Genomic DNA, 12,561 nt, shown 5'->3' on the forward strand with positions numbered 1-12,561 from the left:
CACTGTCTGCATCGTACCTGCACAGCCTTCCTCTCATTGAGCATGCTGCTAATGCTGATGTATTTCTCCTGCACAGCAGTGAAAAATATTATTCTAAAATGTCAGCAGACACATGCTGAGTTCAACTGTACAGTGTCTTTAGATATGAACCTTTTAAGATGGGGTGTGGTGCGTTGCTGTTTTTTCTAACACCAAATTATTTAGTCAAGTCCTCTGGGGCAAGGCATGTGTTTCCTCTTCAGGGACCATTGTCATTAATATATCCTGACAGCTGCCTCCTCCCCTCCTCTCAGTGCACCTGTTTGTTCCTGAATATATGGCACCATGTGAGATTCTTTACATGCCTACTTATTGTTAGAGGTCTTATTTAACTACACACAGGGAACAGTCTGGTATTGTATGAGTCTTAGCTCCCTACACTTTGTTTTTTATGTCTCTTTTTCATTCTTATTGCTTAAATATCAACTGACACAGCCAAGCACGGTGTGTTACTGTAACATTTTTCTCCAAATAACTTTAAAATCTTTCAAATCAAGCTTGAACTTTGCTCCAAAATCACTGTATCAATATTAGTATAGGTATTGAAGTCACCAAGAAATCGCCACACCAACCACTGAACGGCTCTCTGTCAGTGTGCTACACAAATTTCAGTCATTATCCCATCAAAATCACAGTATTTCTGACCACAAATAAAACCCTTTAAAAACAACCAGCCACACAATATTTCATTGAGAGGATACATGCCTTCAACACCTAAAAACCTAAAAAAAAAAAGAAAAAAGAAAAGAAATACACACTCATCTGGTACTAAAACAGTTTCCAGTTCCCATCTTTCGTTAACTGTAATTAGAAGCGGTTTTACCCGGATTAGGTCCACTTCTGCAGCAAACCTACATCAGTCCCCGTCTCCCACGAACGCCTCGTCTGTTCTGTGTCTCCTAAGTTCAACTTATGTCCAACAAACTCATGAGCTCTGCTGGATAAATCCAACATGATGTTTTAAATTGACAATAATTCAAACTCCTTTGCCAAACACTGATCCACTGACATCATATCTAATTCGGATGGTGTATTTCTCCTTAAGCCACATAACAAGGCACAATGCCAGGTGGATGGAAGGTATCACTTTTCCAAACAAGACTAGTAAGAGTTGCTGGGTAGGACGGCTGATTTACTGAATCATAGAAGCATCAACAACCTCTATCCGGAGGTTTTAGTGTCAGCGACAGATCTCAGCCTACTGTTTGATATCCTAAATGAAGTTAGAAAAAATCACCATGATTAGTTTCCAAGCAGCTTAACTCTTGGATTACTTTTCTGGTTCTCATCAGTCCCCTCAAAATTATTGATGCGATCCTAAACAGCTGACAGAACTTTTTCTGCATCAGATAACAGAGGAACCGCTCAGTGGCTCAACTGAAGTTATTATACAGCAGCATCACCACGGTCTAAAAAGAGTACACAGTGCCTGAATCCACAGAAGACCGTGAAAAAGAAAATAGAAAATCAGTACACCAATTTCAATTCAAGGTTGTTTTTTGTTGTTGTTTTTTGGATGTCATAAAAAAAATCATCTGTTGCTTACTAGAGTCTAAAATGATTTAAATACAACCTTGGATGAATAACACACAACATATTATACTATGTGAATATTAACAAATCTAAGCCAAAATACAAATTTAAAGTCTTGCTGCTTCTGTAAGAATCAAGAGGGTAAGCAGCAGTAATTGTAATAAAAAGAAAATAACCATCTAGACCAGCTGTTGTGTTAACACAATAGGAGAAAAGCAGTGATCTTAAAGGAGCAGCTGTTGCTGTCTATCAGTCAGAAAGGCTTATAAGCCCAAGTCCATCACTCTACAGTGAGCTGTGCAGAAATGAACCTCAGTGTACTTAAACATAGAGGAGTGGAAAGAGGAATGGGGCAAAAGTCCTGCACAATGATGTGAGAGACTGATTAAAAAGTCATAAAGAAAATCGTGACTTCAGGTTTCTGCTACTGAACTGGGTTCAACTTTGATTTTTACACGCTGCTTAATCATTTTTGATTAGCTTTGTTTAAATAATCAGTGACATTGTGTCATTATTTATTTATTATTTATCTGAGGTGTAATTTAATTATTGTACAACCTGGTGAGGACCTTTTAAACCTATGCAAGCGGGTGTATTTTGCTTTGTTTGTTCCACTTTTTTCTATTTCTAATTATATCTGTCATTTTGAAATTTGATACCAGCGACATGTCTCTAAAAAGATGAGGTAGGGGCATTAGGGCGCATAACATGGGTAACTTACACATCAATGAAAGGCCCATTGATACCCTGTCATATGTAATACATCTCTATTAGGTGGTGCAGGTATTATAAAATGAAATGTATGAGATGGGACTTCCCTGTCCCATGTTTTTAACTTGTTGCAATCAAAATCATGCTTGCCAATTTCAGCTGTTAATATGTTGTTTTTGCACCAAGATTTAAATAATTTACAAATCACTTTGTTCATTTTAGTAACATTTTGTAACTTTTTGCACATCTCCTTGATAAGGGATTATAAAGAGCTGCAGTGTGTAAATCTTTGCGTTATAATAGTGTGCTGAAGTGTGAGGGTCACCCAACGAAAATAACAAATGAGCGAAGAAAAAGTACCAATCAGAGCTGAAGTGAAAAATATCAATAGCATTTAATCACCAAAGATATAAACATTTAAATATCCATTTTGTAATGTGGCTGACAAAATCTTTACAAAGTTAAGCCTTCGTCTTCTGCTGACTGCTTCACGTTGTCTGTACAAAAATGAGGTGGCGCAGGAGACTGGCACAAAGAGAGAAAACTGTCCCAAGTAAACAACAACGTCGGCAAAATGAAAAGCAAAGTTACAGCAAAAAACATGGACATTCTTCTTGTTTGACAAATTAAAGGACACAGACGTACGGGATATAACGATAACTTTGTCCTATTTCGCTCTTCGTCTTGTAAACTGCACCTTGTGCCCGCGCAACCTCCAAACATATTCACTTCCTTTCTGATCAACGCAAATATCATTCACGATGTTCAAATAAACAAACGAATGAACAAATAAATTTACATTGAAATAAACAAATAACACTTAAACATATTTCATAAACAAAGCCTAATAATAAAGGGGCATCCCCACACATGCCACTGCCTTATTTGTTATGCAGCCGTTAAATGCACGAGTCACTTCCAGTGTTTTTACATCAGTTTTTGCTGAATAAACAAATAAAGTTCAACCAGGCAGTATGCTGCTCATAAATCTTAACTGCTCTGTGCTTTAACTTCCTGCAAAAGGCTTAAACTACAAACGCTAAGTCACTGTAGGCTTCACTGAAGTCAAACTTTCAGCTTCGTTCCTTTACAGGCAGCAAAGAGCTCAGCGACCTCCACTTTACCCAAAATATCCACATTGGGGCACAATCGCACCACCGTCCCCGACAGAGCTGAAGATCCAGATGCAGACAGGAATGTAAAATATCCATCAGACTATGTACAAATTCAAAATATCATGCAAATAAATACCAGTAAATTTAAAACGAAACTACAACACTGACCTCAACAGCAGGAATATATTGTACTGTAGGGTACAAAGAGTTCCACAAAAGTTCTTTCCTCAAAGTACAACAGTGTTGTTTCAAAGACGCAAAATGACCTAAAGGAAATACTGCAGGTCTCAGAGGAACAGCTGTTTCCTGTTTTGGGTCTTCTTTTGAAAGCAGCATTTTTTTTTTATTTAATTTTTTTTGAGGTTTTCAACCAATGTTGAGCTTGAATCTGCTTCTCCAGGTCCCCACCATGCTTGGGTACAGCAGAGATGCACAACAGTAGGTATACTGTACATTAACATTCACTCATTTCAGTCAGTCACAACTGAAAAGTTTCCAACAGGCATCAAATATAGAATATAGTGTGGTGCAGATGGGACAAAGTAGAAATCCATGTATATGGACAGTGTCTGTGCCCGGCTGGACCACAGTATGGAGATCAGATGACACAGGCCAGAAGGGCGGCCCAGTTTGTTGGTGTAGATTTGACAAACGTGTCCATGAGAAGGCAGGAAAGGAGGCCGACTCTTCTGTTGTGCACTTTCACGACTGCGCTCCTTTAAAAATATTTTCCTTTAAAAGTTCTATGGGAGCATATTTTTGTTTTTTTCACATTCCCTGACCAGAAAGTCCTCTCAAAGCTGAACCACGGCAACCCTTGAAATTCAAGTGCGTCTTTCACATGGCCTGCACGGTGAATCTCCGCATCTACGATGCGAATGTTCCTGACATCTAAAATGACGAGTGCAACAAGGCACTGCGGGGTGGAACACCAGGCAGATGAAGAGAGAAAATGCATTTTTACAAATATTATTTTAAAAAAACAAAACACATTTTTAAAAAATACCCCTTAACTCTGCAACCAGATCAAATGATTACAGAAAAAGACGTACAAGAATGAATCACTGCGGAAAAACGGATTTCTTCATTTAATCATGCATGCAGCGAGCGCTCATGAATCACACGTAGCACCAGTTTTAGGCTCCTGTCTTTCACTTTCTTCAAAAGAAATCAAAATATGTTCTTTCTACTGGTGCTACCCGGGGGATGTTAGAGCTTCACTAAGCAGAGTGTGACTGTGCAGTGTTTGACAGCTGAAAGTTGCTTCCTCATTCATCTGCTGAAGGGAGGAGAGGGGGGGGGGTGCTTTTCTATGAAGTTACCTTTGATCTGAGTGTAACAAGAGTACAGATTTTGACATCAAAACTAATTTGAAAGCCAACTATGCAGCAAAACAAACTTGAAATCTCCTGTGCGCACACACTGAGAGTCGACTTAAGAACAACAAATATGTTGATAGATATTAGATTTAATCTGAAGTAGGAAATTTCTCTTTTTTTTATCTAATCTAATGCAAGAAATGATTCCAAACATCTTTAATGTAATAAACACCTGTCAAAATTACAAAACTGCTACATTTCTTGCTATTGTTGTCAAAAATCTTAGTGCATGATAACACCGAAATGTTCTGCCGCAGTAAGTCATTCAGTGATCAGCGACACGTCAGGGGTATCTCGACAGAAGGTCAGAAAGCGCAGAAGAACATATTCATAACACTGAAAGTTTTTCAGAAGCTACATTCCCCATACAGAAGCATACATAAGTGCATAAATTCAGACTTGACAAACATTGGCAATACAAGAAAAAGGGACAAAGGACTTCCTATCAATCAACTAACTGACGTGTATGTTTAAAAACATGTTGGCAATATGCTGACTTCTGCGAGGCTTGTGCTAATAGACCACGCTGTTAACACTGCACGTTGCACTGCAAGTATCCGATGATCACAGCACTTAAATATTGGAGTCCACAAAGGATGCACTAATAGCTCACAAAGTCAGTTACTGTTTGACAATTTAGTTTGTGTTGTTTCATTTCACATCATCTGACGACATCTTACTTGACTGGAAGCACTTCAAGATCATACCGAGCATCTGTGGAGGCGTTCGGAGAAAAAAAGCAAACCTCAGCTTTAACGATTCAGTCAAACAAGCAAACCACACAGATGCTTCTTTGTTGATGTGTCACGCTGGCTTTTCACATCTCTGTTCTCATTTAGTTTTGAAAAAAATATCTTATGGGAAAAAATGATATTTTTATCTAAATCCTGTCAGACGTGTGCCTAAATCTAATGACATTAGAGGGCAAGGATACTTGACAGAGAAGTCTTTTGGGGTCCTGTCATGCATGACCCAATTTTTAGTACTAAAACTGGCTCGGCAAAGATCAGAACTGGATCAAAAGACACTGAAGTGAATGTGGGTTGAAGGCCCAGATCTACCGTCGTGTGAAAAACAGTTGTAAGTGCAGCGCCTCCTGATCTGTATGTGCAAAGACATCTGCTGGGACCGAACGAGCAAATACAAACAGGTGCAAGGGATTCATTTCAAGCCAACAACAGCATGGGTGCCACAAATAACATCTGAGCAGCCTACAGGTGGGAGTCTTCAAGTCACCCAGCAGCAGATTCAGCTTTTTCATTAAAATTTTCAAGGCAGTGATTGATCTCCATCTATACGCCATTAAATATCTTAGTTTTCCCTTTATCTGAACCGTTAACAACACTGTGACACTGTATGGTTGAAAAGTCATATACATTTTAATATATTCAGCTGATCAGTAACGTTAAGTACTGAAAGCTCTAAAAACTCTTGGTACTGTCCTTATTTAACTGTTACTCGTCTGTTAAGCCACTCAGAGCTCCTCAGAATAAAAGGTGATGGTGCGTACAGCCTCGTACGTTCAGTGGTAGAAAGTAATAATTACGTATTTTACACTACCTGTAAATACAGTGTTAGGTTTCTTGTACTTTACTAGAATTCAAAATATACCATGCATCTCAAAGGTATCCCATGGATTTTATATACAGATATATATATATACACAGCTCTACACTTGCAAAGGCCGGGAGGACGAAGGCTACGAGCTAGCATAAACTGTACAGTGCTGTAAAAAGGTTTTTCCTCCTTTCCTGAGTCCTTTCTCAAAGATAACCCAAGTAAATACAGATGCACTTTATAAATTATAATTGCATTTATTAAGCAAAAAAAAAGCTATAGAAACCTAGGTGGCCCTATGTGAAAAAGCTAAATCATGAAGTAACTGTGTTTAACCACATCTAGGAAGTTCAGGGAGTAATGTAATAATATGATACACTGTTCTGCTGCCACATTAGATTCTAGACAGTGAAACACAGTCAAACAAACGTGATCAACAATCTTCTACTGCTGGGTGGCTTTGGTCGTCTCCCTGACTTTTTGCCGTGGCTAAGCCTTTATGCAATAAATAAATAAAAATGTAAAGATGCTGTCTCAGTTTAAATAGCATGCACACGCAACGCATTATAATCATATGTTTTGCACTCAAGCCCCGAAACACCAAGAAATGCATTAGCAATAAGGCAAAAGACACTATGAGCTGATCCAGGGGTTTCTTTCAAAGCACTGTTCTCTGTGAGCTGTTTGTAGTTCAGAAAAGAAGAATTTTACAGTTGCTGTTTGATCTACTCTTCAGTAGATCCGAGCCTTAACCTACAGAGATCAAAAATGTCAGAGCGTTTGCATGTGTGAGAGATGAAAGAGAGGCAGAGTGAGCTGAATGAAGAGGAGGACTCCTATGGAGGACTGCAGGGAATGACCTCGTCCACACTCTGACGTGTTTTCCTGCAAAGAGAGTAAAAAGTGAATCCTTTTGTTCTCCACAACTAATGACCCTGGAGTCTTACAGTAAGAAAATGTGTCTTAATCCTGACCATGCAATGGAACAACACCACAGTATGTTTTTCAGGGGTGTCAAACCCTAATATTCAGTTTTACAAAAATAATTTGTTTTAGCCTTAGCCAACGGTTGTGGGAGCATTAGGACTTTAGTTTAGGACATTAGGATAGGATATTAGGACATTAGTTCACTTACTATGCAAAAGCAACTGAATGGAAGAGCCACACATTGTTTTGCTTACTGCTGAATTTTCAACTTTAATCACTATCTAATATACCTCCTTAGTAGCAGGTCTCTGTATTTTTTCAAATAGTTGTCACTGGATAGTAGTTTAATTGGTTATTCTTGATAATTATTGTTTGTGTGACGTTACAAATATTTTTTTTCTCAGAATTTCCTATCACACGCTCAGGACTAAGACACAAAATGATTCCTTTGAATAATAACAGCACAGGCACTTACTAAGGCACTGTAGTCAAAGCAGGAAGTCGGGCCTTTACGATATCGTGTATTGTTCAATACTTCACACGGATTTTCCTCCTGAACTGTTGGTTGTTGGTTATGGCGGTAACAGCAAACATAAAAACATATCTTCTACCTCTACAAAAATGAAAATGTCAGAAGTGTTCGACAGCAGAAAGGATACACTCTGTTCTGACCTGGGTCAGTGTCTCAATCTCACACGACTGGCAGAGCAGTTTCTCGGCGACCACAAAAAGCAGGTTTGTGTTTTCGATCCTCTTTGCATGGAACAGTCTGTAGGAGACAGTGACAAGTATTTAGCCAGCTCCATATGGACAGCACAGGGCTGCGAGCTCATAAACACTGCAAGCTGATTTTGCTGATTCTGTAGAAAACTCACCTGGAGCAGTTTCCACAGTCCTGCAGCATATTGTAGGAGTTTGTGGTGTTTGTGAAGTAGAACTGGCTTTGGATGGTCACACAGCTGCTTTCTTTAGTCTCAAAGCCTTCGATGAGGACATCAGCTAAAGAAACAAAAGCATGTTCAAAATCAGCTTATAACATAATGACATTATTTAGTTGCAGTCGAACACTTACTTAATGATGACGGGAAAATAACAAAGTAAGAATACAGTGAAATTCCTGAAAGTTTACTATTCATCCAATGTGTGTTTCCTTTCTTACTGTGTACCATATAAAACAATAAGGAATACATCAGTTCACATGCATGTCACCTTGATAGAGCCAGCTGTTATAGGCCAGTCCATAAAGAAGCTGCTGAAACACAGACCTGAAAAAGACATTAAAGAAAGAAAACATCGTTCAATAACAGTAAACTCAGAGCTATATATAAACAGCTCAAAATAACCGTGCAGGAGCTGTCGAACACAAAAAATATAAAATCACTTTCATGTACACAGCAAAGACTGTTTTAAAAAGACATAAAGTGAAGTAGATTTCATCTGATTTGCTGCAAATAAAGTCTCACCATGCCATTGTTGATGTCCACCATGCCAAGCTCAAAACATCAGCAATGGACGGCTGGAGAGACAGAGAAAATTAAGAAATGAAGGCAAACGTCTCAGACTGTCTAATCATTCAGAGTTTGACGGCCTGATGTTGTCTCTTACCACAAAAACACCTCTCGGTGCTGCGCCGGTGTGGCTGCTGCTGACCGGCTCACATGCAGACTGGTACTGGAAAGACTGCCGTCGAGTGAAGATCGAATTGTTGTAGAGGGCATACATCAGGGGAGCGTCCACATCGCCAAAGAAAAGACCAATCTGAGATTTTTTTTAAAAAGAAGGACAATAAGACAGTTACAGGGAGCAATAAAAACGTGAGAATAATGGCTCAACACTGAGCTCAAAATTATAGAAGCTTTGCATGATTCACAGATTTAAAAAAAATCCCAAATCACTTTATATTTCATAGTGCCAAAGTTCCTCTTCTTTTTTTGATTGATGAACCCCTCAAATTCATCCATATATGTCTGAGTCTGAAACTGCTACAGGATAAAATATCCAGAGCAACAAAGACTACAGCTAGGCCTCTCCGTACATACTATACTATACACGATGATTACTTTATTTGGTGATACAAGGCATAAAAAGATCCAATGAGTAGGTGTAGGGAAAGAGATAAACTGGCGATGCAAGTAGAAAACGTCTGCTCCACGAAATACTAAAGGTGATTTAAAATATAAATTGTTATTTTCCTGCGACCATACTATAGGTTTATTTTATATACTGAAAGAAATAGATGATTATTGCACAAATCAAGCAGAGACTTTTCACATCTATAGAGCAAGAGGACTGCAGTTTGATCAGGTGTGTATGCTGTGTCTATGACAAATGCACTGCTGCTCCTCACTAAAGTGGAAAGAAGTCCCTGGAAACCACTGAGCTTCCTGTTTCACAGGAATTAGTTTTACATAGATTTCCTTCATAATTTAAAATCCTGGCAATGATTGGTTTGTTACAGGAAAAGTCCCAGTAGCTCATTGCCCAGACGTTTTATCATCACTTGCAGTATGAGGTCTTTAAAACTTACTCTAAAACTTACGAAAATCCCAAATTTACATTTTCTACCTAAATCCTCATTTTCCACTGGGCTGCATCGGAGTCTTTGGTGTGCCGAGTCTTATGTCTTATGTTTGATACCCCTGCTATGGATGACATGCATCATAAAGGGTAGACACATTACAGCACATAGACATACCTTTTGGAAGTGATCTGCCTGATTGGACATAACCAGGAACCCACCATCATCAATGAGATAGCAGCCGAGTTCCTGCAGAAGACAGTGTGGGTGCAGCAGAACACAGGAAGAAAGACAAAGTTTGATCTTACTAGAGCGAAAACAGACAGTTAAAAATCAATAAAAGATGTAATATGTGTTATTATATTCTGGACAATATTGAAATGTATTAAATAATATGGTAGAAGCATTTGTGATTGCAGTCATTTGCATTTTAAATCATGTGTGAAGGTCTCCTTAAGGCTTGGGGGCTGTGACAAGAACTGTCAAGCATTCAGCTGACAGCAGTTGAAGTTACAGGCTGATTCCCAACAGTTTATAGAGAAAAAAAGAGAAGAAGAAAAAATATTGTAGCTTTAAAAAAAAAAGGTTACATTTATGACAACGACTCATGAGTGAGCGCTTATGAGCTTTAATCACCCTCATAACCATTTACATGCAGCAGTGTGGATTATGTTAATCACGCTGGACACATTTATAAGAATTCCTTTTTTCTGTGAGTTGTCTGAAAGAGAAACAAGCAGCAACAACAGTTTTCTTCTGGGCTACAAACTGTGAATGACGTGAAATAAAAGGCCAGTCTATTAATCACAGTTTCATCAAGTTAATCACCACTGAGGGACCTTAGATTGGTCATTAAACTGATGGCACTGTCCTGCTGCGGCGCAGCGAGAGAGTGAAATAAAGAAAAGTGCTTACATTTGTGTCCATCTCGCAATCCATCTCGCAACTTCTCAGAGGTCCACACTGCTTAACAAAATGAGACCATGTGAGATTTTTGTTTAGGTGAATTTGCTTTTAACAGGTGATTTAGACTCAGAATCTGTACCTTGTGTGACCCCTGCCGGCCGTCTGACATGTTGCTGGCCAGGATTTTGAACTTATCCACCCAAGCTTCCAAGTCCAGCTTCCCACCAACCACTGCAGGACGACATCCACAGGATCAGAGTAAAAGGAGAACGGGACGAGAACAGAAATCACAACAAACCAAAAACCCCAATTTCATATGTATAACAGACCAGATAAAAATCTTACCTGCAGGTCTGAGCAGTTTTCCTGCTAAATTAACCTCCACAGCTGAACTAACCACAATTTCACTCGTCCCATTTTCTGCTGCAATGGGGTCATCCAAAGCTGGTGGAAATACACGGACATGAAAATAAGACAATTGGCTGAAATGAGCCAAGATCTTGGGATTAAGATGTTGCATAAACGTTCTATGAAACACGATCAAAGTATAGGTAAAGGAATCAAGTAATGACACCTGAGAGAGTTTCCATTTGAGTGATTTCCTTAAAAATGTTTTTTAAAACCTAATTCAGTGGCAGGCGGCTCGAAATAAACATCAAAGTTGAAGCAGAGAAGCAACTTATATTAGCTTTGCACAAAGTTAGGGAACTGCGGGAGCCTGTCTCTGCTCAAATGTAACAAAACGTGCTTACCAGCATGTGTAATGCTCACTATTTTAATTATTTAAAATAGTATGAAACATAACAAAATATAAGCTTGAAATATCAGCTGATGCCAAGCTCATGATTACCAGACAAACTATTGTTTTAGTAACGTTTACATCAGCGTCTCCTTTGAGTCAGTGAAGTCTGGCTGCTTAGTTACTCACAGGATCTGAGTGTAGATCTGAACATGTAGCCTTTGTTGTCGAGGCTCCGTCTGTAGAAATTTGAATTGAAGGGTTCAGGGTCCTCATCCCACAACTCGGCAGCTCTACAAAAACACGTGAACACAAGTCATCAAAAGTTTTCAAGTGGAAAGTTGTAGGAGCTTGAATAAGTAATTACTTTTATCACTCACATGTTGGGAAAAACTCGTGTTATTCCTCCGTCTGTGGATGCAAATACAGCTAGGAAGCCATACCTGTAACATTTGTTACTTCTTCAGCTCTAGTTTTGCACTATAGTAGTTTACACAAAAAACAACAACAACAATAGAACCAAACTTACGAATTGAGGTCCTTGTTCTTCCATACACGAGAAGCAAGCTGCCCGATGATCCTAGAATCAAAAATCAGGTTGTGGATCAGGCCATGGTCACCTGCAAAATATTTTAAAAAAATGTGGTGAATATCTTATCGGTGTGTCTACAGCAGTGAGATATTTTCATTCTGTTAACGCACTCACACTCATCAGATTCAGGGGAGAGGTCAAGCATGAGAGACAGAAAGTTCTGCAAGAACTGGGTGTTGTTGTCAGAAAGCTGCAGACGCTTGCAGTATTCCCTGCGGACACGGCAGCATAAATAAGCACCTTCCTTTTACTGAAGAATGAAATCATGACAGATGAAGATAGTCACCTTGGAGCTAGAAACACGTGCCCTGATGATTCAAAGGAGCTGGGCAGCAAAGACTGCATATCTGTAACACGAAAGAAGAGAGAGTGTGAAATGCTTCTGGTTTCCTTGGATGTAAACCTGAACACCCTGCCTCCATGTACTCACACTGGAGCTGCAGCATCACATCGCTCAGATCTGCCTTGATGTAGTACTCATTGTAGGATGGTAATACTAGACCGAGACTGCAGGTGGCAGCATCCCGACAGGATTCCAGTATGAA

The 12,561-nt window shown here is 39.2% G+C and overlaps 1 protein-coding gene across 1 annotated transcript in view; it reads right to left on the minus strand.

Moving 5' to 3' along the window:
• Positions 1-2,653: 2,653 nt before the first annotated feature.
• LOC113022409 (voltage-dependent calcium channel subunit alpha-2/delta-2-like) overlaps positions 2,654-12,561 on the minus strand; it is a 42,892-nt gene continuing 32,984 nt past the window's right edge. The window contains exons 22-38 of the mRNA XM_026167779.2: positions 12,447-12,523; positions 12,303-12,363; positions 12,131-12,228; positions 11,954-12,044; positions 11,805-11,867; positions 11,614-11,717; positions 11,031-11,129; positions 10,825-10,916; positions 10,695-10,742; positions 9,957-10,028; positions 8,867-9,019; positions 8,725-8,777; positions 8,471-8,526; positions 8,137-8,260; positions 7,921-8,030; positions 7,737-7,819; positions 2,654-7,219 (exon numbers count right to left, since the gene is read on the minus strand). Coding sequence (XP_026023564.1) covers positions 7,106-7,219; positions 7,737-7,819; positions 7,921-8,030; positions 8,137-8,260; positions 8,471-8,526; positions 8,725-8,777; positions 8,867-9,019; positions 9,957-10,028; positions 10,695-10,742; positions 10,825-10,916; positions 11,031-11,129; positions 11,614-11,717; positions 11,805-11,867; positions 11,954-12,044; positions 12,131-12,228; positions 12,303-12,363; positions 12,447-12,523 — 1,498 coding nt within the window. The 3' untranslated portion in view covers positions 2,654-7,105. The remainder of the gene's footprint in view (positions 7,220-7,736; positions 7,820-7,920; positions 8,031-8,136; positions 8,261-8,470; positions 8,527-8,724; positions 8,778-8,866; positions 9,020-9,956; positions 10,029-10,694; positions 10,743-10,824; positions 10,917-11,030; positions 11,130-11,613; positions 11,718-11,804; positions 11,868-11,953; positions 12,045-12,130; positions 12,229-12,302; positions 12,364-12,446; positions 12,524-12,561) is intronic.

This window comes from Astatotilapia calliptera, chromosome 5, assembly GCF_964374335.1.
Source record: "Astatotilapia calliptera chromosome 5, fAstCal68.1, whole genome shotgun sequence".
Taxonomy (NCBI): domain Eukaryota; kingdom Metazoa; phylum Chordata; class Actinopteri; order Cichliformes; family Cichlidae; genus Astatotilapia; species Astatotilapia calliptera.